This window comes from Rutidosis leptorrhynchoides, chromosome 10 (assembly GCF_046630445.1).
Source record: "Rutidosis leptorrhynchoides isolate AG116_Rl617_1_P2 chromosome 10, CSIRO_AGI_Rlap_v1, whole genome shotgun sequence".
NCBI lineage: Eukaryota > Viridiplantae > Streptophyta > Magnoliopsida > Asterales > Asteraceae > Rutidosis > Rutidosis leptorrhynchoides.
This window is the reverse complement of record NC_092342.1, coordinates 206,672,369-206,699,246: the sequence shown is the minus strand read 5'-3', so window position 1 is coordinate 206,699,246 and position 26,878 is coordinate 206,672,369. Positions and strand designations below refer to the sequence as shown.

The following is a 26,878-nucleotide window of genomic DNA, read 5'->3' as shown; positions in this document are numbered from 1 at the left end:
TCTACTTTCTGTCTATTTCAACCGTTAAGTCAAGCATGTGCAAAGCATGTGAGGGTATTTTAGTCTTTCTTCGTCTTTGTTCCTTTTACCCCTTCCTTATCTACTTGACTTCTCCCTAATTCATCCCTAAAAAAAAATATAAACCCTAATTTCTGCTACAATGCACGACATATACGTATTTATCAATTATCAATGAAGAAATTGATATGTGCATAATACCAGTTCTGTAAATAACAATTTACCAACATCAATGGAGAATAATTAATACCAAGGGAGATTAATACCAGTTCTGTAAATAACAATTTACCTGCATCAATGCTTATGCCCCACCTTCAAAACCTCTTTCAACAAACATGGATTCAACAGGTAAATCGAATTTACTATAATTACTCGTATTAATTAGTTTAGCAACATTGTTATCGGCACATGTTTTTTTTCCCTTTCTCACAGGATCTTATCTTGAATTTGTTGAATAGCTTACTACAAATACTCGTAATAAAATTTGCTTCAAACCTCCATGAACACGAAGAACAAAAATCAACAACCTTCAATTCGACGAAATTCAATCACAAAAATGATTGAAAAACACTCCTTGAGCAGCGATTAGCATCCTTTGTAATGAACTTAGAAAAAAAAAACAACTGCAACTAATGAAATCGAAGATGAACAGTAGCAGCAAAGTCGTTTGAGCATGAAAATCAAAATCTATGAATTAGTTGTTTTCAGGTCACGAAATCTTCATGAAACTTGTTCAAAATCTTCATTCTAACTCTCGAAATCTGTTTTTAACATCTGAAAACCACATATTCGTTTCAATTAAATCCTTGACCGAAAACACTTAAACTTTGACCATTAGTTCTAGAATCGTATGATGATTGTCATGGTAAATTGTTGAGTCGCGAAGCTTCATCGATGTATGAGGATGCAAAAATTCCGCTCAATTCGATCTATAACTTGCTGATGAATGCTGAAGACCGAAACAATGAAAAGTTGTACTCGACGAGTATGAATCTCCAGATCTGAACCAATTTTCATGATGTTAAAGCACTGTGAACGAAGTCGAGGTTGAGGATTTTGTTAAGAATCAATTATCTGATATCAATTTGAAATTAGACATATCAATGAAGAAATTGATATGTTAAATTCATGAAGATGAATTCGTGTATATGTTGTGTACTGTAGCAGATAGGGAGAAGTCAGAGAGATAAAGGAAGGGGTAAAGGGAACAATGACAAAAATATCCTCACATGCTTTACACATGCTTGACTTAACGACTGAAATAGACAGAAAGTAGACGGGAGGACGAGGGATGTAGTGGTATGATTCTTAAGGGACGAGGAGTGCACAAAAAAAAGAAAAAAGACAGAGAGGCAAAAATGATGTAAAGTTCAGGGACGAGGAATTAAATTATGTCTTTGAAAATTAAGAAAGTTGTCCGAATGAACTAGAAGATATTCTATTTCCGTCGAATAAAAATGACCACATTTTTTCTTTCCTTTTTAAATTAAATTAAAATTAAAAATCCAAATCCGATACCTCGCCGAACAATTTCCGATGGCCGTTCTTTTACAGTCCATCTCCGGGCTCACTCATGTTAAGTCTCCATTTATCAGAAACCATAATTCAATCGGTACTGATATGGCGATCGATAGAAATAACAGAAGAAAACGAAGAATCAGAGTTAGGGTTTGCTCCAGAATTAAGGATTTGGAGCCCTGGATTTTGAATGATGTTACCGGAACACGTAATTCTGCATCAACGTCAGTTAAACCTAGCAAAGAAGATGAAGAAAAACAGAATTATTATGTGAATACTGGAAATGCAATTCGGACGCTTCGTGAAGAGTTCCCTGAGCTCTTTTACCGAGAGCTCAGTTTTGATATATACAGGTATGTATGTACATGTATATGATTTTAATTTTAATTTTAATTTTTAATAATGGATTATAATATTAAATGTGATTTTGATATTCTGTTGTGTTTGTGGTTCAACTGTTGCTATTCTGAGTGTTAATTTTTCTTTAGGTTGAACCTATACATACAATAGATACATGATTTATTTATGGTTAAAAACTGAGAACGAAAACTTGTCTGCTCTAATATGAATAAATATGCCAATATATGTATATATGCTTTCTAGTAACTATATTTGCCTTCATATACAACCACCTCCTTGAATTGTGACTTAATTTCTAATAAAATCGATACTTAAACTAAGAAAATATGCTCTGTATCTTTTTACAAATCAAAATAGAAAATGCATAAGTTGATGATCAAAACATGTGTTTTGTGATTCTGTCTTGTTATTATACGTTGATAATGTAAATGAATGCATGATATGCTTTAGTATGTTGACGATTAATTAATCGGCTTCCTTTGTGTGTGTCCAAGCATAATTGTAGTAGCATGAAATGCTTGGGGATTTTTAATGTGATGATGTTTGCGCTTTTATATTTTTTTAAACTATAGGGATGATATTGTCTTTAAAGATCCGCTCAACACTTTTTTTGGAATCGCGAATTATAAAACGATCTTTGGGGCATTAAGATTCAACGGAAGAATCTTCTTCAAGGCCTTGTGGGTTGACATCATAAGTGTATGGCAACCTGTTGAAAGCACGATAATGATACGTTGGACTGTTCATGGGATTCCGCGGGTCCCATGGGAGAGCCGTGGACGATTTGATGGTACGTCAGAGTACAAGCTCGACAAAAATGGTAAGATTTATGAACACCGTGTTCATAACATTGCCTTAAACGCACCTCCAAGGTTTCAAGTTTTGTCTGTCAATGACCTAATCCAGTCTCTTGGCTGCCCCTCGACACCAAAGCCGACATACTTTGAGATATCTATGTACTCCTCAGGGGTGACCCGATATGTTGCTTCCGTTTCAGAATCGAAGATGGAATCATCATCACATAAAAATTAATGTTCTCGGTTCTTGCATCAACGAAATTTTGATCAGAGTACAGGTGTTGTAAAGCATGGTTCTATTTAGTGGAGTCGATATATATGCTGTTTATGTTATCTACAACTCTTTTACCTCAGTGTAGTACTGGGCTTTTGTACTAGCGTATCATGTGTGAATGATGTACTGTTTTGTATATATTGTATAGTTTGAACTAAGTTATTTGTTGAAATGCTTAACTCTTATCTTGTGGTGGAATATACCAACCTGATTACTCTAACCACATTATGAAACAAATAAAATTAGTGTAATCTAACTTTTGTGTGTAATACAAATGAAAGTTTTACAGTATATTCAAAAGTGGTTTGATTTGTCCAAAAATCAATTTATTCAGGGTGCATTAGATAAAACTTAATGGATTGACGTTGAATGGTTCATAATCTGAACGATTCAAAAGGTTCGAATGAAGTTACTTCTAAATGAAAATAACCTGTTTGATATACATTTTAAAAAAATAATGTGAATGATGTAAAATTACCTTACTAACATTTGACATGAACAAAAAACTATAATAAAGTTGTTTAATAAGTGATTTTGATATAATTTAAGAGCATGTTACATAATATTTAGGTGCTTAACTAGTAGTCAATGCCCGTGCGTTACACGTGAACGTTGGCTTGTTTTCTATGTCAAATGTGGTTGCTAATTCAATATGCAAGGGTATGAGGCTCTATTTAAAGAGTCTGTAAACAGAGGCCTACAACAAGTATACGAAAGTGATGGTTTTTTACCTCTGCTATTTGCAGAATTTAGTTTACTCCAAGATAAATTTACAGTGCATATAAATCCAGGAATACGCATTAAAAATATGGTTGAAAGCTATAACATTTGTTATTATATGACAGTAAAATTGTAGGCTGATGTAGGCATTTTCCGCACAGGGTAAAACAATCCGATATCTCTGCCGACTCGACTACGAACTGGATTCGCCAAATATGTTGGTTGCTGGTGCGGAAGCTTGGGCATAATGCCTATTTTATTCCAGTATAACACCTACATTCTCCAGCTGCTGCCATTTAAAGGGAATTAAAAGGAACTCATGTATTGGTATAATAACTATCAACTATTACGATGCTTAGATGTTATCACCTAGAAGAGTCCTGATTGTATGCTATAATCTTAAAGTTAGCATTTATATATCTGTTTCATAAGTAATGTCTGTCTAAATTGTATACCTGAGTCTATAGCAAGTGTAGCCGCTGTTCTCCGGGAGGGAATGAAATTTTGTTTGAGAGTAGTTGCAGAGGAAGATGCCTGTGTATTGTTCCTACTTAAAACCAACGGTTTATTAGCAATAGAGGCTTTAAATGTACTTATTGTTAGTATAAGTTGAATTAAGTGTCAAATAAGACAACTAAGCACATGATTGCCAAAATAGGAACGGTATATTCTGTAAAATTAAAAGTGAGCAGTAGGAATGTAGCAGATTATATCACGTATGCTTGAATTAAGTTTCAAATAAGACAACAAAGCACATGATTGCCAAAATAGGAACGTTATATTTTGTAAAATTAAAAGTGAGCAGTAGGAATGTAGCAGATTATATCACGTATGCTATTTTATATAATGCAGGGTTTTTTTTATATAATGCAGGGTTTTTTTATATAATGCATACTTTCAGAACAAAATTTAGGTATATGAAGGGTGGTTTCTGGATATGGCGTGTTACTAACTAATTAGTTTTTAGTCTAATAAAGGGTGCTACACTAATGGTCAAATTTGCAGGGGACGTTTGAAGTAACAATTTACCTGAAGCAGCTAATTTTGGGGGCACAAACTGCCAAAGTAGCAACTAACCGGTGCTAATAATGCAAATACAGCCCGGGTGACAATAAACTGTATATTTATTGTTAATAGCACTAATATGTTATAACTTATAGGTAAATAAAGGACAGTATATAATTAATGGGTTAAAGCAAGAGATGATGAACCTTTAAATAACATGATGTAGGTTTGTGAAGGTTTCCTTGTAGACGACATTTCTTGTATGGTTCTTCAACTCGTCGTTTAGTTCGTTGACCAGGACTATTTTCAGGCCATCGGGGTGTGTGACTCGCGACATTGCAACGTAGAGCTGGCCATGGCTGAATACTGGTTTTGGTAAGTAGAGGCCGACTAATTCTAGTGATTGCCCCTGGCTCTTGTTAATCGTCATTGCGTAGCATGGTTTAACGGGAAACTGGATGCGTTGTAACACAAATGGCCACTTGGACTGTGTAGCGGTTAAGACTATTCTAGGTAATATGACCATATTCCCTATATGCGAGCCAGTAATTATGCGGGCCTGAATTACAAATTTTTGAAAGTCGGTAATGATAAGCCGGGTTCCATTACACATGCCTGCGCTGGGGTACAAATTCCGTAACAACATTATTGGTTGACCGATCTTCAGTTTTAGCTTGTGGGGTGGGGCTGTGACGACTCGGGAATTTCTGACCAAATTTAAACTTAATCTTATATGATTTCGACACGATAAGCAAAGTCTGTTATGTTGCGTCTTAAAAATTTTGAACTGTTTCATACATTCATGTAACTTCGACTATTTCCGATGATTCACGAACCACTAATTTGTAAATAAATATGTATATATTTAAATACAAATATATATATATATATATATATATATATATATATATATATATATATATATATATATATATATATATATATATATATATATATATAGAAATGTAATTTATGATGTAATTGTTAGAAACTAATTATGTAAAATAAAATAAAATAAAATAATTATTATTTAAAACATATCTATATATATATATATATATATATATATATATATATATATATATATATATATATATATATATATATAAATAAAGTATATTGAATAAGTATATATAGTTTCGAATTTATTTAGTAAGCGACAGTAACACTCATTTGCCATTCGATAAATATTAAAATAAGTTTAATTTGAACTTGTGAGATGTTACAAATAAAAGTGGTATGTAATTGAGTAATGTAAATTTTAGAGTTCTTAAAAAAACAAAAAAATATTTAATTATCTTAAGTTGAGTTTTAACACTCCGAACAGTTTACTAGGAACTAAAAATAAATATTAGACGAATCTCTTTGATCAGGTTTCAAACCAAAATAACTATATAGATTTAATATAAAAATTTGGGATTCTTCTGCGTACTCTTATCCGCAACTGATTAACAACGGACACAATATTTTACTCGCCGTGAAAACTGTCGGTAACATATTAACAATTGAATTTTCCTGTAGTCTTAAATTATGGTACTATCTTTTGAAATCATTGCATCTACTTTACCTTATTATATTATATATGTACGGGAGACATATTGATAAATCATCACTAACAAACCCTTGTTTTCATCTGTAAGTTGTTAGTAATGTGATTGCACTATTTTACTTTATCATATTCTAATTCATCGACATGTGATTTCTATTGTTATCACTTCACATGTTATGTACAAGTATATATATTGATATATATGGATAGATGACCATAATCACACTTCCTTCTTCAGTAAACATTTTCTTCTTCATGAACTCTCCACTTAAAACCTTGATCACCATCCCATATTTCTTTTACTTCCTTTTCTCAATCAAACAACCGACATCCCATTTGCAGTTGAAACAAATAATTTAATCGAACATATCCATGTCCTATATTTGATATATGTAAGTTCATTGTTTCTACTTTATTCAATATCTAATTTCATATATATGTATTCTTACATATTACATATTCATAAGCATATACATATACGCAATCATACATATATATAAATTCAAGATCAAACCTTAAATCACCACTCCTCATCTTATTTTCTTGCTCGATCAACTTCTACATCAACCATTTGATCACTATTTTTGTTGATTTTGTTTTACGGTTTTCTGACCAAACTCGTTAACTTCTACCATCACCACAATTACCATAACCTCCATCACCCTTGATAACCCATCACCCTACTTGCTTGTTAATAACTTCACGACAACCTACAAATCACCTCACCACCTCTCAACCGCCACCATCCTCCCTCACTATCCCTCTCCCTTCTCTCTCTCCTAAGTTATATATATATATATATATATATATATATATATATATATATATATATATATATATATATATACATATATATATATATATATATACATATATATATACATACGGTACTTATACATATAGAGATATTAACCCAAACACCCATTTCCTGTTTATAATTCTAACAAACATCACACATCACTTTCACCTTACTTCTAACACCACCATCCTTTCTCTATCCATTTTCTGTTATTCATCAAACCCACCCTCTATCTATCCCTATCATTAACGAAGAGACATGATTGACTGCTGCTACTTCTAATTCATTTCTGCTGCAATCGTACTGCTTTTCTTTCTGTTCGAACAACAGGCTGCTGCTACAGCTGCTGTTACAATCCGCATTATATGCAAATGAGAGTCTACGGTTATGGCTTATATTCAGCGAAAATTATTGACACTTTATTAGAAACTAAATTGACAATTATGATATTATGCAAGTGGATAGAGAAAGGGGAGTAAGTGGACGGTAGGGTTGGGTATTATATATTTACTCAAAAGAAAATTCCCATATTGTGATATATGCGTATGATTGAGAAAAGAGAATAATGGCTGTTGGCCTACTACTTATTTTTTTAGGCCGACATGTATAAGCACAACCCCACTTGGGTATTAAAGAAAATAGAAATTGAGCTGTTGCAAGCTAGGATTCTTATTTGGGTCACCATCTTCTATTTATCTTTTAGGACGTGTTCATTATTTTTTTCTGACTATAAGTATACAAAGACGTTTGGGTTTTAAAATACCAAGATGATGGGCCATCAAAGTTGAATCAACTACACCACATGTTAAAGTGGTAGGGTTGCTAAGTTTGATATGCCGATTTGTTTTAACAGCGAAATATACATATTAGATTAGTAATGGACCTGGACAAAAGGGTTTCAATTAATGGTTAGTTGGGTGGATCCAACAAATCAAGTTAATGGACTATTAATATATGGACTCATTAAAGTTAAGTGGGCTTTAAAAATTGTTTAACATGGCTGCTACATCTAGTACATAAGTTGATGACGATGATGATGGAAACTAGATCATGTGATGATAGTATGATGATATATTGATGATGATGTTGATAATGTGATTACAATAAGATGATGATGTTAGAAAAATGATAGCGGGTATTAGGATGAACACGATTATAGATGATGATAATTAAAATGATAAACGATAATAATAATGGTGACGATGAATATGATAACGAATGGTCGATGATGTTAAATGGTGATGATACGATTAGGATGATAATGATTCAAAACAGAAAAGATGAAATGGGGGGACGGTTAAGGATGTTATTGGGTTAGCGGGACGTCGCGGGTTCAAGTCCGGGGAATGGCATATTTTTTTTAAATCTTGCTTCTTCAAAGGTTGTTCACTTTATTATTATTATTAGAAAAAGTATTATTATTGTTATTAATAATGTCATTAACATTATTATTATCACATATATTATTATTATGATTGTTAACATATGACTTTTTATTTATTTTAGTAATATTATTTTTATTGTTAATATAACTATAGGTATAAATATTAAAATACAAAATAAATATATATAACTTTTAAAATAACAAATATATGACTAAACTAAATCAATAATATATATATAAACTGGTTTGATTATTATTACATGTTAATTATATATTTTAATATATATATACAAATGATATAGGTTCGTGAATCCGAGGCCAACCCTGCATTGTTTAATATAGTCATATGTATTTTTACTATAAAATACATTAGGTGAGTTTCATATGATCCCTTTTACTCTTTACATTTTTGGGACTGAGAATACATGCGCTATTTCTTACAACTGCTTTATTAAATTCTTTTGAAATATATTTTGAACTGCGAATACATGAACTGCTTTTATAAATGTTTGACGAGATAGACACAAGCAAAACATTTCTCGAATGAATTATTATGCAGACAGAAGTTCTGCGGATTATTATTGAATTATGAGGACATGATAATTGCCACCATTGAATTATGTGGACATGATAATTGCCGCCATTGAATTATGTGGACATGATAATTGCCACCAATTGAAGTGAATGTTATGTATTGAGAGAATGATTTTATACACAGGTTATGTGTATGTTATTTTTGTGCACGGAATATGTGTACGGTTACTATGATTTATGAAAAATGGTTTTGTGCACGAGAAAGGTGTACTGTATTTAAAAGATATCGCATGTACATTACAGGTGGGTATAGGATTCGAGCCCATTTGTACTATGCAGGATTTAAATATTGTGGTCTATCAAAATGATGAATTTTATTGTTTTTATGATAAACCTATGAACTCACCAACCTTTTGGTTGACACTTTAAAGCATGTTTATTCTCAGGTATGAACCAAATCTTCCGTTGTGCATTTGCTCATTTTAAAGATATTACTTGGAGTCATTCATGACATATTTTGAAAGACGTTGCATTCGAGTCGTCGAGTTCATCAATATTATTACTAAGTCAATTATAGTTGGATATATTATGAAATGATATGCATGCCGTCAATTTTCGATGTAAAGCAAGTTTGTCTTTTAAAAACGAATGCAATGTTTGTAAAATGTATCATATAGAGGTCAAGTACCTCGCGATGTAATCAACTATTGTGAATCGTTTGTAATCGATATGGACTTCGTCCAGATGGATTAGGACGGGTCTCTATAGTTGGTATCAGAGCGGCGGTCTTAGCGAACCAGGTCTTGCATTAATGTGTTTAACTGATAGTTGATTAGATGCATTAGTGAGTCTGGACTTCGACCGCGTCTGCATGTCAAAAGTTTTGCTTATCATTTCGTGTCGAAAATTACCTGCTTATCATTCTTAGGGAATCACTTGCTTATCATTCTTAGTCTAGACACATCTTACTGCATTGATTGCATGAAAAGTGTATAGACAAAATTCATATCTTAGCGTATCTATTACTGTAGACTTTGCCTGACAGCTTCCGTAGATTCCTCCGTAACTTATGGGATTTTAGTATTATATATGCATATGTAAATTTTGTATTGCAGGATACTAATCTACATCCTATAATCTATTTTTTTTATATCAAAAATCCTTCATATGATCATACGAGATGAATCCCTCAACCAGTTCGAATTCCTCGGATTCCGACAGCTATTCTGATATGGAGTTTCACCTAAGCTTCGAAAGCAGTGTCACCAGAATGAACCAACCAATCAGCCATCCCCAATTCATCTGATGGGTTCGTAGTCGACTTAATCAATGGAGACGCGAAGAAGGCGATCCTTTCCACCAACCGAATTGCCCTCTTGGCGGTGAACCTGAAGCACTTACCGGCGAACCTGTTCGAGATACTATTTTCTCACTCATTTCCCGAATATCTCGCCACGATTATATTCTATCTTCTAAACCTTATTCATCCGTTCGTTTCGACTGCCAATCATCTTGGAGTAATGGAAGAAGTCAACGAGCTTCGCAATCGATTAATAAATTTGGAGAATATGGTGCAAAATCTACCAGCTTCAGCAACATCACCGGCACCAACAGTACCATCAATAATAGCACAAGTACCATCAACAATCCATGCCTCAATATCTGTAAGACCCAAATATTTATTGTACATAATGTATTTATGGTGTACGATGCGTGTATGAAGTGTACGTGTTGCTTGCTCGAACGCCGAAGGAAACTGGACATTGTCTGAAGTGGCAAGGTGTGTACGTATCTTTTCAACCCCAAATAAAGTTTGTGTTGATGTTTCAAAGCCTTACCATTGGAAATGAAATCTTATTACGTTTCCAACGATATTTGATTCATCGAAAACTGAGCTACGGTCAAAAAGTTATGGCCAAAACAAGTTTCTGAAAACTGACCTGTAGGTTGGAGCGGCGCTCAACCTTTCGGCGCGGCGCGCCGAACCCGTCTGATGCAATTTTCGGCCTTTTTAAAAGTCTTAAGTGAGGGGTACTTTGGTCTTTTCATTTAGGGTCGGTTTAGAGTCACCAAAACTGATCTAGAACTCCATTGGAGCTCATTTCTCACCCACACAAACACTCTCTTCAAACCCTAGTGAGAGAAACCTACTTTTAGTGAGAGAGAGCTTGATTTGGAGAAGAAGGAGTTGGATTCTCACCAGAGCTCGGGTTTTAAAGTTGTTCATCTCGCTCCTAGCTACGTTTTGGTGGTATTGGTAAGTTCAAACTCCGAATTACATTTGTTAGATTTGATATTCAAGTTAGGGTTTGAGTTTGATTTGTAGTGAAATCCTCTTAGATGATGAAATGGGTTTATGGTGACTAGTTATTCTTGTCACTTGGCGGGTTTTGGGTTGGTTGACGATTTGGCCTTGATTAGGCTTTAATCTTGAGTTTAATCACTAGGTTTAGTGATTATGGAAGTGTTGGAATCACTTTAGGTGAATTTGGGTTGACTAATTTTGACTTGAGTCAAAATTAGGGTTTGGTGATGATTATGACCCAATTATCGATTTAATAAGGTTTATAAACTTAAAATGGATTTAGTTGAAGCATAGAACCGAGTTAAATATGTTTTGGTGTCAAAACTCGCTAATGGCGCGATGTTGACTCCTTTGGGTCAAAATTAGGGTTTAAGTGTCATTATGGGCAAGATAGGTGTTTAACACCTATGATTGGGTTTAATTGGTGTACTAGGACCATTCTCACTTGTGTTAGTGATTATTGATTAATTTGGGCGTGATTTGTACTTGGAAGTACAATCGGGTCGATATTGCACTAGGTGTCAATATGGGTTGGTTTGTAATCCACCCTAATTGTGTTGTTTATTATTATGATAATGGATTTAGGTACGTTCATTGATGGATCATCGGATTTGGCTTGTTCTCATCAAGACTTCAAGGTGAGTGGAATAATTATACATGTGTGTATATAATTTATTTGCTTGTGCGCGATGTGCACAATAGCCGGGTTTTGGGGCACATCGATGCGACGATAGCCGTTTAGACACCTTTGGGAATAGTGTCACAATAGCCGGATTTTGTGCACTACATGCGACTTAAGATTGTGGACCCGATATATTTATTGTAATGTTATTATTTTGACGATGAGTCACATAGTCGTTTTTGTGACCATTGAGGTGTTGCATAGCCGTTTTTGCACACATTAATTAACGGTGTCACATAGCCGTTTTTGTGACCATAGTTGTGGGACATAGCCGTTTTGTCCAATTGATAATTATGCACATAGCCGTGTTTGTGCATATAGTGGCGAGTAATAGCCGTGTTTTACTCCCACGTTATTATCCGAGTTATTGTGCACATAGCCGTGTTTGTGTACAAGATTGTGAGTAATAGCCGTGTTTTACTCACACGTTGATCAAGTGATGCCATAGCTGTTTTTGGGAACACTTGGGGGTGATGCCATAGCCGTTTTTGGAACACCTCGGGGGTTAGCATACCATAGCCGTTTTTGGGAGCTAACGGTTGTTATGAACATCGATGACTTATTTCGCGAAGTCATTCCCTTGCGAAGAGTTGGTTAACCATGGATTATAGTTGTTGTGTAGCATTTAATTATTATTATACTTATATACTAAACCTCCTCCCATTTTTGGTCGTTTCAGTTTTAACGAATTGTCGTTTTGAGCTTGCGTTCACACTACAAATGGTCCTCCAACTTTCGCACAAATTACACAACAACCCCTCAACTTTACACTTTTTCAGGGGTAAAAAACGTAAATTTATAATTTAATTAAAATAAAAAAACCTTACTCCACCCGAATTTATAACGGGCCCTATCTTCTCGCTCGGTGCGAGTTAAATTTTTCCGAGGCCACCGTTCAACTCGAAAAAATCTCACGAACCCAACGGGACTAACTATATGCAAAACGGACATCGTTAAAAAAACACTAAATAACGGGCCCTATATTCACGCTCGGTGCGAGTTAAATTTTTCCGAGACCACCGTTCAACTCGAAACAATTTTACGAACACAACGCGACTAACTATACGCGAAACGGACATCGTTAAAAAAAATAAATATTTCGGGCTATATTACATACATATATATACATATACAACACGACTAACTATACGCGAAACGGACATCGTATATCCAAATTGGACCGCGCGTCGAATACAACCGCAGCAACGCGCGGTCGGATTTTTTCTAGTTATGACTATTATGCTAATGGTGTTGCTAGTTGTACGATTATGATGCTACTAGCTTTGTTACGAGATGATTTGTGAGATTATGCTAAGGTTTATGCTAGTTATACGTTTGATGTTACTAGCTTTTGCGAATTGATACACGAGGTATTTATGGTGCATTTGATGTTACTAGCTTTTACGCTTGTTAAACGAGTTCATTGTGGTAAGATTGATTATGCTGGTTTCTTATGCTTTGACATGCGGGATTAATGTGTGGTTTGGGTAAGGGAGTGCAAGTAGGTAAATTATATATGTACGTGTGTAACTATTGCACTCACTAAGCTTTAGCTTACCCTCTCGTTGTTGACTTTTTTTATAGATTTGCATGGATGCGGTGGCTCGGGTAAGCGCGGGGACTAGTGGACTTGCGTAGTTGCTTTAAAGGCAATGCTTTTGGATTCGATTAGGATTGGGTAGCGTATCCCCAATCGCCATGCTCGGCTTTACTTTGTATTAAAAATCATGTGGTTGAAAACTTGTATTTTGTACGAAAGTCGTAAAACGGCCGATGTGGGCCCGGTCTCGTAAAACTTATTTTATGAATGGAACGTGTTAGTTTTTCATATATGAATATGTTGTGAAAAGCATTTTGTCTAAATACGTCGGGAAGTGGTCAATCTTTTTCGCATTTAAAGACTTTTTGGACAGACCAGTTTGGCGTGCCGCGCGAGGTTCTGGCGTGCCGCGCCAGTAGCTGAACAATCTATTTTTTTTTTTGTGATACTTTAAGTGGGTTCGAACGTGGTTTGGTTTGGGTTGTTACAAGTGGTATCAGAGCATGGTCTAAGGGATTTAGGTTACTTGAGATAGGTGCCTAGACTTAGACTTTTGTGTGTGCTAAATTTGTTGCGGGACTTGTAGGATTACGGGTCGGAATGGGTTTAGTTAGTGCCTTGTTTATAGGTTGACTAACATTTATATTAGTAATGCGGATATTATTAATATGCTATTGTGCTGTGATAATGATTCTTGTGTTATGTTTTGTTTGTGTTTGCGGTTGCATATATCATCAAGAGAGGCGGTCGTTGTATTAACGAGTCGATACGACGTGTATGCGTAATAAGGACTTGCAAACCTTATTACGGGTGCAAATCGTGTCTAGCAAGTGATGTACGACGAGTGTTTAGCAAGATGGGGTGGTATTGTGTGTGTGCTTTATACGTTCGTGATCTAATCGCTTTGCATTCCTTAGAATGGAGACGGGAAATGGGATCGAGACGAACGACGCTGAGTTTAATGCTAGGGTTACACGTATGTTAGGCGATTTTAGTAGTATTCGGATGTTAGAGCGTGTTCGCTTTCGTGATGAAGTTGATGATCCATGAGGTTCGTCGGGTGGATGAACCCCTGAGATCAAGTGTTTGATCTAGATGAATGTTGGTAATGGAGTCTACGGGACGCAACGTTAGGTGCTTCTTTCATACCTACTAGCGTGGTATTCGACTCCGATGGTGTTACGGTTACATTGAGCATAGGGTACCAGAAAGAAAACCCTTAGGTGTTTGAGTGGCGGTGTGGAAGTTACAAGCGATAGCAACTCGATGATTGCTAGAGTAATACCCGTACGGTTCGGTAAGTGCTTCGGTTGAAGTAGCAAAGGATAATCCGAAATCCTTCGTATGCTCAAGGTTGGAGAAAGGTTTGTTGACGTGCGTATTAAGAGATGCAAGACGGGTGAACCTCGTCTTTCTTTTGGGAGTTATGATAATGCGATTGGCGCATTAGTTGTCGGATTAGTGGTCACTCTTTCCGCGAGAGTGAGTATGTGTTTATCGTCGGGAGCTATTGTTGGAGACGAATTCGTGAGAATTCGAGGACTATGACCAATGAGGATATTGGTTGTGTATGTTGATGAGTGGCCATTCCATGGGATACTATTATTTTGACGATGTGTTTACGGAACGGAGTTCTAGGTGGGGGAGTTTATACTCGCGCACGAAGGTATTCTAGTGTGATGTAGTGACTAGCTAGGTCGAGTTAGTCCATTGCAGTTTGACTAACCGAGTCGGGTTAATTAATTAGATGTTAGGTGTTGATCGAGGCGGGTGAACCAAGTGAGTTTGACTAACCTGGCCGGGTTAATCAATTAGATGATAGGCATTGACCGAGTCGGGTTGACCTAGGGTATTTGACTAACTGAGTCGGGTTAATCAATTTGATGTTAGGTATTGACCGAATGCGTTTGACTAACCAAGTTGGGTTAATCATTTGTCGTTAGAGGTTTGACCGAGGCGGGTTAACCAAGCGAGTTTGACTAACTGAGTCGGGTTAATCAATTAGATGTTAGGTGTTGACCGAGGCGGGTTAACCAAGTGAGTTTGACTAACCGGGTTGGGTTAATCAATTAGATGTTAGGTGTTGACCGAGTCGGGTTGGCCAAGTGAGTTTGACTTAACCAAGTCGGGTTAATCAATTAGGTGATAGGTGTTGATCGAGGCGGGTTGACCAAGTGTGTATGACTAACGAGTTCGGGTTAATTGTTTTGGTGTGGAGGCTTAACCAAGTCGGGTGTAACCATGAGGTGATTAGAGGGTTACTTGTATTGTTCTCCATAATGGTTAGCGTAGAAATGGTATGCCGTTCGAGAGGCGTTTACGTTGATCAAGTATGTGTGCAAGAAGAGTCACGGATGTTGACTATCTTTGATGTGTGTAGTTTTTGGCCAGTCTTCATGATTGTTGGATGTGTGATCTATTGGTGGTTTTATACGCCGAGAGTGGGGTCGTGAGGACCACGTCATGGGATTAGTGAGGCGATAGCCGTGTTTCGCTCACATGTTTTTACGGGCGTGACAATAGTCGATTTTGTACACCTTAGGTTTAGCGTAGCCATAGTCATTTTGGGCGCTTTTGGTTTTAGCCGTTGCTTATGATGTTAGGATAGTGGCGTATTGGTTGTATTGCGCACTACAAAGGATGTTTAGTGGTAAGTGTAATCCGTAAGGATTCATGTGGTTCGATCTTCAACGTTCGGATCGTTGACTTTAGGTTGAGACTTGGTCACTTTTAGCGTTGTCCTTGGTAAAGGTACGCTAAGGAATTGATATCTCGGTACGAGAATGGTTGAGTTTTTCCCGATATGGGGAAAAGAGCAGGTTTTAGTGCTCGGATGGTGGTTTTGATAAATCGCGGGTGACGATTTTAGTTGTTAAAGGTGATTCATTGGGAAGAATTGTCTAGGAAAGTTCGGATTGGAACTTAGGATTGAGGGCCGTTGAGTAGTTCCGGATTGGTTATGTGGAGAAGATCACGAGGACGTGATCGAGTTTAAGTGAGGGAGAGTTGTAAGACCCAAATATTTATTTTACATAATGTATTTATGGTGTACGATGCGTGTATGAAGTGTACGTGTTGCTTGCTCGAACGCCGAAGGAAACTGGACGTTGTCTGAAGTGGCAAGGTGTGTACGTATCTTTTCAACCCCAAATAAAGTTTGTGTTGATGTTTCAAAGCCTTACCATTGGAAAGGAAATCTTATTACGTTTCCAACGATATTTGATTCATCGAAAACGGAGCTACGGTCAAAAAGTTATGGCCAAAACAAGTTTATGAAAACTGACCTGTAGGTTGGAGCGGCGCTCCACCTTTCGGCGCGGCGCTCCGAACCCGTCTGATGCAATTTTCAGCCTTTTTAAAAGGCTTAAGTGAGGGGTACTTTGGTCTTTTCATTTAGGGTCAGTTTAGGGTCACCAAAACTGATCTAGAACTCCATTGGAGCTCATTTCTCACCCACACAAACACTCTCTTCAAACCCTAGTGAGAGAAACCCACTTTTAGTGAGAGAGAGCTTGATTTGGAGAAGAAGGAGTTGGATTCTCACCAGAGCTCGGGTTTTAAAGTTGTTCATCTCGCTCCTAGCTACGTTTTGGTGGTATTGGTAAGTTCAAACTCCGAATTACATTTGTTAGATTTGATATTCAAGTTAGGGTTTGAGTTTGATTTGTAGTGAAACCCTCTTAGATGATGAAATGGGTTTATGGTGACTAGTTATTCTTGTCACTTGGCGGGTTTTGGGTTGGTTAACGATTTGGCCTTGATTAGGCTTTAATCTTGAGTTTAATCACTAGGTTTAGTGATTATGGAAGTGTTGGAATCACTTTAGGTGAATTTGGGTTGACTAATTTTGACTTGAGTCAAAATTAGGGTTTGGTGATGATTATGACCCAATTATCGATTTAATAAGGTTTATAAACTTAAAATGGATTAAGTTGAAGCATAGAACCGAGTTAAATATGTTTTGGTGTCAAAACTCGCTAATGGCGCGATCTTGACTCCTTTGGGTCAAAATTAGGGTTTAAGTGTCATTATGGGCAAGATAGGTGTTTAACACCTATGATTGGGTGTAATTGGCGTATTGGGACCATTCTCACTTGTGTTAGTGATTATTGATTAATTTGGGCGCGATTTGTACTTGGAAGTACAATCGGGTCGATATTGCACTAGGTGTCAATATGGGTTGGTTTGTAATCCATCCTAATTGTGTTGTTTATTATTATGATAATGGATTTAGGTACGTTCATTGACGGATCATCGGATTTGGCTTGTTCTCATCAAGACTTCAAGGTGAGTGGAATAATTATACATGTATGTATATAATTTATTTGCTTGTGCGCGATGTGCACAATAGCCGGGTTTTGGGGCACATCGATGCGACGATAGCCGTTTAGACACCTTTGGGAATAGTGTCACAATAGCCGGATTTTGTGCACTACATGCGACTTAAGATTGTGGACCCGATATATTTATTGTAATGTTATTATTTTGACGATGAGTCACATAGCCGTTTTTGTGACCATTGAGGTGTTGCATAGCCGTTTTTGCACACATTAATTAACGGTGTCACATAGCCCTTTTTGTGACCATAGTTGTGGGACATAGCCGTTTTTTCCAATTGATAATTATGCACATAGCCGTGTTTGTGCATATAGTGGCGAGTAATAGCCGTGTTTTACTCCCACGTTATTATCCGAGTTATTGTTCACATAGCCGTGTTTGTGTACATGATTGTGAGTAATAGCCGTGTTTTACTCACACGTTGATCAAGTGATGCCATAGCCTTTTTTGGGAACACTTGGGGGTGATGCCATAGCCGTTTTTGGAACACCTCGGGGGTTAGCATACCATAGCCGTTTTTGGGAGCTAACGGTTGTTATGAACATCGATGGCTTGTTTCGCGAAGTCATTCCCTTGCGAAGAGTTGGTTAACCATGGATTATAGTTGTTGTGTAGCATTTAATTATTATTATGACTATTATGCTAATGTTGTTGCTAGTTGTATGATTATGATGCTACTAGCTTTGTTACGAGATGATATGCGAGATTATGCTAAGGTTTATGGGATTATATGTTTGATGTTACTAGCTTGTGCGAATTGATACACGAGGTATTTATGGTGCATTTGATGTTACTAGTTTTTACGCTTGTTAAACGAGTTCATTGTGGTAAGATTGATTATGCTAGTTTCTTATGCTTTGACATGCGGGATTAATGTCTGGTTTGGGTAAGGGAGTGCAAGTAGGTAAATTATATATGTACGTGTGTAACTATTGCACTCACTAAGCTTTAGCTTATCCTCTCGTTGTTGATTTTTTTTTATAGATTTGCATGGATGCGGTGGCTCGGGTAAGCGCGGGGACTAGTGGACTTGCGTAGTTGCTTTAAAGGCAATGCTTTTGGATTCGATTAGGATTGGGTAGCGTATCCCCAATCGCCATGCTCGGCTTTACTTTGTATTAAAAATCATGTGGTTGAAAACTTGTATTTTGTACGAAAGTCGTAAAACGGCCGATGTGGGCCCGGTCTCGTAAAACTTATTTTATGAATGGAACGTGTTAGTTTTTCATATATGAATATGTTGTGAAAAGCGTTTTGTCTAAATACGTCGGGAAGTGGTCAATCTTTTTCGCATTTAAAGACTTTTTGGACAGACCAGTTTGGAGCGCCGCGCCAGTAGCTGAACAATCAATTTTTTTTTTGTGATACTTTAAGCGGGTTCGAACGTGGTTTGGTTTGGGTTGTTACAATATCACCATCTGTACTTCGAGTATGATCTTCGTTCTATGTATCGTTCTACCTCATTTATCTTCATTCGACATGGCGAATATGTAATCTCTAAAGTTTTAGAGATTATTTATTCCAGTTCTAACCGAAAACTAAATGAGTTAATATTATGTTAACTCATTAAATCCATGATTACATCTGAAGAAGATATATATGTATATATGTTTTCATAAAGATTGTAATTAAAAATTCTTTTGTACAAACTGGTAATGGTAAAAATATTTTAACGGGTAGGTAATACCCGAGGAATATTTAGATTTCACATTAATAAGTTACACTGTACATATTTCGAATTTGATTCAACGATCATTTACTATTCTATTTACAACCACCGATATACATATCCGTTCACCAAAGAATAACTATTTTCATTCAAATTCAATTTCATATTTGAATTTTGACCTATCAGAATCCAACAAGTGGCATAATGAAGGAAACATTTGACAAAATAAAATTTGTTAGAAACAAACAAATTAACTATGAGAAATTTTGTTAAGAATCCACGCTAACTGTTCCTAGCTAATTGTTCCTAGCTAACTGATTACATTTTATTTATTGCAATTTAATTATCGCAATTTACATTCTCGCAATTTTATTTATCGTCATTTAATTTCTGTTATTTACTTTACGCACTTTATTTATCGTTATTTAATTTCTGTTATTTATTTTACGCACTTTAAATATCGGGACATGTATACAAGGTTTTGACATATCATATCGATGCATTTATATATATTATTTGGAATAACCATAGACCCTCTATATGCAGTAATGATCGAGTTCGCTATACAGGGTTGAGGTTGATTCTATAATAATATATATAATTTGAGTTGTGATTGAGTCTGAGACATGTACACGGGTCACGATACGTATTAATTAATTCAAATATTATAAATTAAATTATATATGAATTAATGGACTGTTAACTGTGGACTATCGATTGTGAACTATCAAGATTGGACAGTTAAAAATGAATTAAAATATTGATTATAACATATGAAACTAAACAATTCTTCAAGTTTGCCACTTGATTTCATCTTAAACCTCATTTGTATCCTGACGATTACAATCTACATTCAAACCTTTCATGATTCTTAAAAATACCTCGATCGAGAGGATGAACCAACCGCACTTCATCTACGGAAGAAAGGATTGATGCATAGAGTTATGCACCTTAAAATTCTTGGAACATGAGTAAACGTTTAACACGTATATGTGCTAATTCCTTTAGTGTCATTATTACCCAAAATAACTTGGTAATTCCTTTCAAAGTAGCAAATTTTGTCACAGCTCCAACAAGTCAACTTCGACTTTTAGTTCGAAACAACCTTATAATCACCTTGATAGATATGTATGCTCTTTTATTGTTATCGGGGAACCTTTTATATTCCACCATATTACCATCAGCGTTTAATCATCTAAAAACACAATTCTCCTGAAACCACCTCGGATTGATAACCGATGATTCAGATATTGTAGCATTAAATGCAGAGGAAACAGAAAAATTGTAGATGGTCTAAACGGTCAAAAGTTTGATGATAAAGAAGGGAGTGTTAGGAACGCTCGATAGAAAATTTGGTACTGAAAAACAGATTGAGCAAACCATGAAGGAGACCAAGGCCAAATACAAGGACCATACCATATATTCAAAGAATCCAGGTAATTCTGGATCCGATGAAACCTTGAACGAATATCTTGCTCCGTACTCATGTTAAAATCTTGCGAAAAAATCTTTCTTCATCAACCATCGAACCTAGAAATTCCAAAATATCATCATAAACATCTTCGATATTTCTGAAGATATTTTCATAAATATCCTCGTCCGAAATTATTTATCTCTTCGTGCTATCTATATTACATCATAAAGGAAACTACTTTAGTTTCTAAATGTTTTTAAAATTCGAGTTTGAATTATGAATGATTTTGAAGTAGTAATGGAAATTGATGCATGAGTTAGTATAATATAATGACACTTGATCAACGTGATTATATTACAGTAAGTCATGCTGAGTTTCTAATGAAACCTGATGATTCACAGATCATAACTTCTGAAATGTCCCGTTCTTATTGATTAAAAACGTTCCATATTAATTGATTTCGTTGCGAGGTTTTGACCTCTATATGAGACGTTTTTCAATGACTGCATTCATTTTTAAAACAAACCATAACCTTTATTTCATAAATAAAGGTTTAAAAAGCTTTACGTAGATTATCAAATAATGATAATCTAAAATATCCTGTTTACACACGACCATTACATAATGGTTTACAATACAAATATGTTACATAGAAATCAGTTTCTTGAATGCAGTTTTTACACAATATGATACAAACATGGACTCCAAATCTTGTCCTTATTTTAGTATGCAACAGCGGAAGCTCTTAATATTCACCTGAGAATAAACATGCTTTAAACGTCAACAAAAATGTTGGTGGGTTATAGGTTTAACCTATATATATCAAATCGTAACAATAGACCACAAGATTTCATATTTCAATACACATCCCATACATAGAGATAAAAATCATTCATATGGTGAACACCTGGTAACCGACATTAACAAGATGCATATATAAGAATATCCCCATCATTCCGGGACACCCTTCGGATATGATATAAATTTCGAAGTACTAAAGCATCCGGTACTTTGGATGGGGTTTGTTAGGCCCAATAGATCTATCTTTAGGATTCGCGTCAATTAGGGTGTCTGTTCCCTAATTCTTAGATTACCAGACTTAATAAAAAGGGGCATATTCGATTTCGATAATTCAACCATAGAATGTAGTTTCACGTACTTGTGTCTATTTTGTAAATCATTTATAAAACCTGCATGTATTCTCATCCCAAAAATATTAGATTTTAAAAGTGGGACTATAACTCACTTTCACAGATTTTTACTTCGTCGGGAAGTAAGACTTGGCCACTGGTTGATTCACGAACCTATAACAATATATACATATATATCAAAGTATGTTCAAAATACATTTATAACACTTTTAATATATTTTGATGTTTTAAGTTTATTAAGTCAGCTGTCCTCGTTAGTAACCTACAACTAGTTGTCCACAGTTAGATGTACAGAAATAAATCGATAAATATTATCTTGAATCAATCCACGACCCAGTGTATACGTATCTCAGTATTGATCACAACTCAAACTATATATATTTTGGAATCAACCTCAACCCTGTATAGCTAACTCCAACATTCACATATAGAGTGTCTATGGTTGTTCCGGAATATATATAGATGTGTCGACATGATAGGTCGAAACATTGTATACGTGTCTATGGTATCTCAAGATTACATAATATACAATACAAGTTGATTAAGTTATGGTTGGAATAGATTTGTTACCAATTTTCACGTAGCTAAAATGAGAAAAATTATCCAATCTTGTTTTACCCATAACTTCTTCATTTTAAATCCGTTTTGAGTGAATCAAATTGCTATGGTTTCATATTGAACTCTATTTTATGAATCTAAACAGAAAAAGTATAGGTTTATAGTCGGAAAAATAAGTTACAAGTCGTTTTTGTAAAGGTAGTCATTTCAGTCGAAAGAACGACGTCTAGATGACCATTTTAGAAAACATACTTCCACTTTGAGTTTAACCATAATTTTTGGATATAGTTTCATGTTCATAATAAAAATCATTTTCTCAGAATAACAACTTTTAAATCAAAGTTTATCATAGTTTTTAATTAACTAACCCAAAACAGCCCGCGGTGTTGCTACGACGGCGTAAATCCGGTTTTACGGTGTTTTTCGTGTTTCCAGGTTTTAAATCATTAAGTTAGCATATCATATAGATATAGAACATGTGTTTAGTTAATTTTAAAAGTCAAGTTAGAAGGATTAACTTTTGTTTGCGAACAAGTTTAGAATTTACTAAACTATGTTCTAGTGATTACGAGTTTAAACCTTCGAATAAGATAGTTTTATATATATGAATTAAAAATGTTATGAACATCATTACTACCTCAAGTTTAGTAGGTAAACCTACTGGAAGTGATAAGAAATGATCTAGCTTCAAAGGATCTTGGATGGCTTGAAAGTTCTTGAAGTAGGATCATGACACAAAAACAAGTTCAAGTAAGATTTTTACTCGAATTAAGATAGTTTATAGTTATAGAAATTGAATCAAAGTTTGAATATGAATATTACCTTGAATAAGAAAGATAACCTACTGTATATAACAAAGGTTTCTTGATCTTAGATGATTACTTGGAATGGATTAGAAAGCTTGGAAGTAAATTAGTAAACTTGAAGGGATTTTTGAAGTGTTCTTGAAGTGTTCTTCCTATGATGATTATAGCTTGATTCTTGAAGTGATTTTTGATGAAGATGATGATTAACTACTGGAAAAATACGTTCATAATAGTGTGGGTGTGTTGAGAGAGAATTAGAAAGAGAATTGGAAGTGAAATGGAGTGAATGATGAGTGGTAATTGGTGAGTGGTGAGTGGGGTTAAAAGGAGTTCTAGTTAGTTGACTAGCTCATGGTAGAAGTTAAAATTGATTAGTCATACATGACATAATCAAGAGTGGAATCCCATGCTAGTTCCTATTGGTATATACCCATAGTAAGTACGTTTTGAAGCTGTGTATAATACGGGTAAAAATACGACTAGAATTCTTGATGAAAGAAAAGAATGGGAAAGTAACTGTAACCATTTTCGTTAAGTAAGAATGTTTTGATATATGTCTTGAAGTCTTCCAAAAGTATTTTAATACATCTAAATACACTACATGTATATACATTTTAACTGAGTCGTTAAGTCATCGTTAGTCGTTACATGTAAGTGTTGTTTTGAAACCTTTAAGTTAACGATCTCAATTAATGTTGTTAACCCATTGTTTATTATATCTAATGAGATGTTAAATTATTATATTATCATGATATTATGATATATTAATATATCTTAATATGATATATATACATTTAAATGTCGTTACAACGATAATCGTTACATATATGTCTCGTTTCGAAATCCGTAAGTTAGTAGTCTTGTTTATATGTATATAACTCATTGTTAATATACTTATGGAGATACTTACTTATCATAATCTCATGTTAACCATATGTATATCCATATATATATCGTCATGTCGTTTTTACAAGTTTTAACGTTCGTGAATCGCCGGTCAACTTGGGTGGTCAATTATCTATATGAAACATATTTCAATTAATCAAGTCTTAACAAGTTTGATTGCTTAACATGTTGGAAATATTTAATCATGTAAATATCAATCTCAATTAATATATATAAACATGGAAAAGTTCGGGTCACTACAGTACCTACCCGTTAAATAAATTTCGTCCCGAAATTTTAAGCTGTTGAAGGTGTTGACGAATCTTCTGGAAATAGATGCGGGTATTTCTTCTTCATCTGATCTTCACGCTCCCAGGTGAACTCGGGTCCTCTATGAGCATTCCATCAAACCTTAACAATTGGTATCTTGTTTTGCTTAAGTCTTTTAACCTCACGATCCATTATTTCGACAGGTTCTTCGATGAATTGAAGTTTTTCGTTGATTTGGATTTCATCTAACGGAATAGTGAGATCTTCTTTAGCAAAACATTTCTTCAAATTCGAGACGTGGAAAGTGTTATGTACAGCCGCGAGTTGTTGAGGTAACTCAAGTCGGTAAGCTACTGGTCCGACACGATCAATAATCTTGAATGGTCCAATATACCTTGGATTTAATTTCCCTCGTTTACCAAATCGAACAACGCCTTTCCAAGGTGCAACTTTAAGCATGACCATCTCTCCAATTTCAAATTCTATATCTTTTCTTTTAATGTCAGCGTAGCTCTTTTGTCGACTTTGGGCGGTTTTCAACCGTTGTTGAATTTGGATGATCTTCTCGGTAGTTTCTTGTATAATCTCCGGACGCGTAATCTGTCTATCCCCCACTTCACTCCAACAAATCGGAGACCTGCACTTTCTACCATAAAGTGCTTCAAACGGCGCCATCTCAATGCTTGAATGGTAGCTGTTGTTGTAGGAAAATTCTGCTAACGGTAGATGTCGATCCCAACTGTTTCCGAAATCAATAACACATGCTCGTAGCATGTCTTCAAGCGTTTGTATCATCCTTTCGCTCTGCCCATCAGTTTGTGGATGATAGGCAGTACTCATGTCTAGACGAGTTCCTAATGCTTGCTGTAATGTCTGCCAGAATCTTGAAATAAATCTGCCATCCCTATCAGAGATAATAGAGATTGGTATTCCATGTCTGGAGATGACTTCCTTCAAATACAGTCGTGCTAACTTCTCCATCTTGTCATCTTCTCTTATTGGTAGGAAGTGTGCGGATTTGGTGAGACGATCAACTATTACCCAAATAGTATCAAAACCACTTGCAGTCCTTGGCAATTTAGTGATGAAATCCATGGTAATGTTTTCCCATTTCCATTCCGGGATTTCGGGTTGTTGAAGTAGACCTGATGGCTTCTGATGCTCAGCTTTGACCTTAGAACACGTTAAACATTCTCCTACGTATTTAGCAACATCGGCTTTCATACCCGGCCACCAAAAATGTTTCTTGAGATCCTTGTACATCTTCCCCGTTCCAGGATGTATTGAGTATCTGGTTTTATGAGCTTCTCTAAGTACCATTTCTCTCATATCTCCAAATTTTGGTACCCAAATCCTTTCAGCCCTATACCGGGTTCCGTCTTCCCGAATATTAAGATGCTTCTCCGATCCTTTGGGTATTTCATCCTTTAAATTTCCCTCTTTTAAAACTCCTTGTTGTGCCTCCTTTATTTGAGTAGTAATGTTATTATGAATCATTATATTCATAGATTTCACTCGAATGGGTTCTCTGTCCTTCCTGCTCAAGGCATCGGCTACCACATTTGCCTTCCCCGGGTGGTAACGAATCTCAAAGTCGTAATCATTCAATAATTCAATCCACCTACGCTGCCTCATATTCAGTTGTTTCTGATTAAATATGTGTTGAAGACTTTTGTGGTCGGTATATATAATACTTTTGACCCCATATAAGTAGTGCCTCCAAGTCTTTAATGCAAAAACAACCGCGCCTAATTCCAAATCATGCGTCGTATAATTTTGTTCGTGAATCTTCAATTGTCTAGACGCATAAGCAATCACCTTCGTTCGTTGCATTAATACACAACCAAGACCTTGCTTTGATGCGTCACAATAAATCACAAAATCATCATTCCCTTCAGGCAATGACAATATAGGTGCCGTAGTTAGCTTTTTCTTCAATAACTGAAATGCTTTCTCTTGTTCATCATTCCATTCAAATTTCTTCCCTTTATGCGTTAATGCAGTCAAGGGTTTTGCTATTCTGGAAAAGTCTTGGATGAACCTTCTGTAGTAACCAGCCAGTCCTAAAAATTGGCGTATGTGTTTCGGAGTTTTCGGGGTTTCCCACTTTTCAACAGTTTCTATCTTTGCCGGATCCACCTTAATACCTTCTTTGTTCACTATGTGACCGAGGAATTGAACTTCTTCCAACCAAAATGCACACTTTGAAAACTTAGCGTACAATTCTTCCTTCCTCAATACTTCTAACACTTTTCTCAAATGTTCACCGTGTTCTTGGTCATTCTTTGAGTAAATAAGTATG

The 26,878-nt window shown here is 35.5% G+C and overlaps 2 protein-coding genes across 2 annotated transcripts in view; one reads left to right on the top strand and one right to left on the bottom strand.

Annotated features, from left to right (window-relative positions):
* Positions 1-1,474: 1,474 nt before the first annotated feature.
* On the top strand, positions 1,475-3,191 carry LOC139872661 (uncharacterized). The gene is made up of 2 exons (XM_071860589.1): positions 1,475-1,889; positions 2,469-3,191. The coding sequence occupies exons 1-2, from the start codon at positions 1,555-1,557 to the stop codon at positions 2,926-2,928; spliced, it is 795 nt and encodes a 264-aa protein (XP_071716690.1). The 5' UTR covers positions 1,475-1,554; the 3' UTR covers positions 2,929-3,191.
* A 350-nt stretch (positions 3,192-3,541) lies between these two features.
* The window catches only part of LOC139870771 (uncharacterized), a 62,098-nt gene continuing 38,761 nt past the window's right edge, over positions 3,542-26,878 (bottom strand). The window contains exons 3-4 of the mRNA XM_071858547.1: positions 3,699-3,786; positions 3,542-3,609 (exon numbers count right to left, since the gene is read on the bottom strand). Of these exons, the coding sequence (XP_071714648.1) occupies positions 3,542-3,609; positions 3,699-3,786 (156 nt within the window). The remainder of the gene's footprint in view (positions 3,610-3,698; positions 3,787-26,878) is intronic.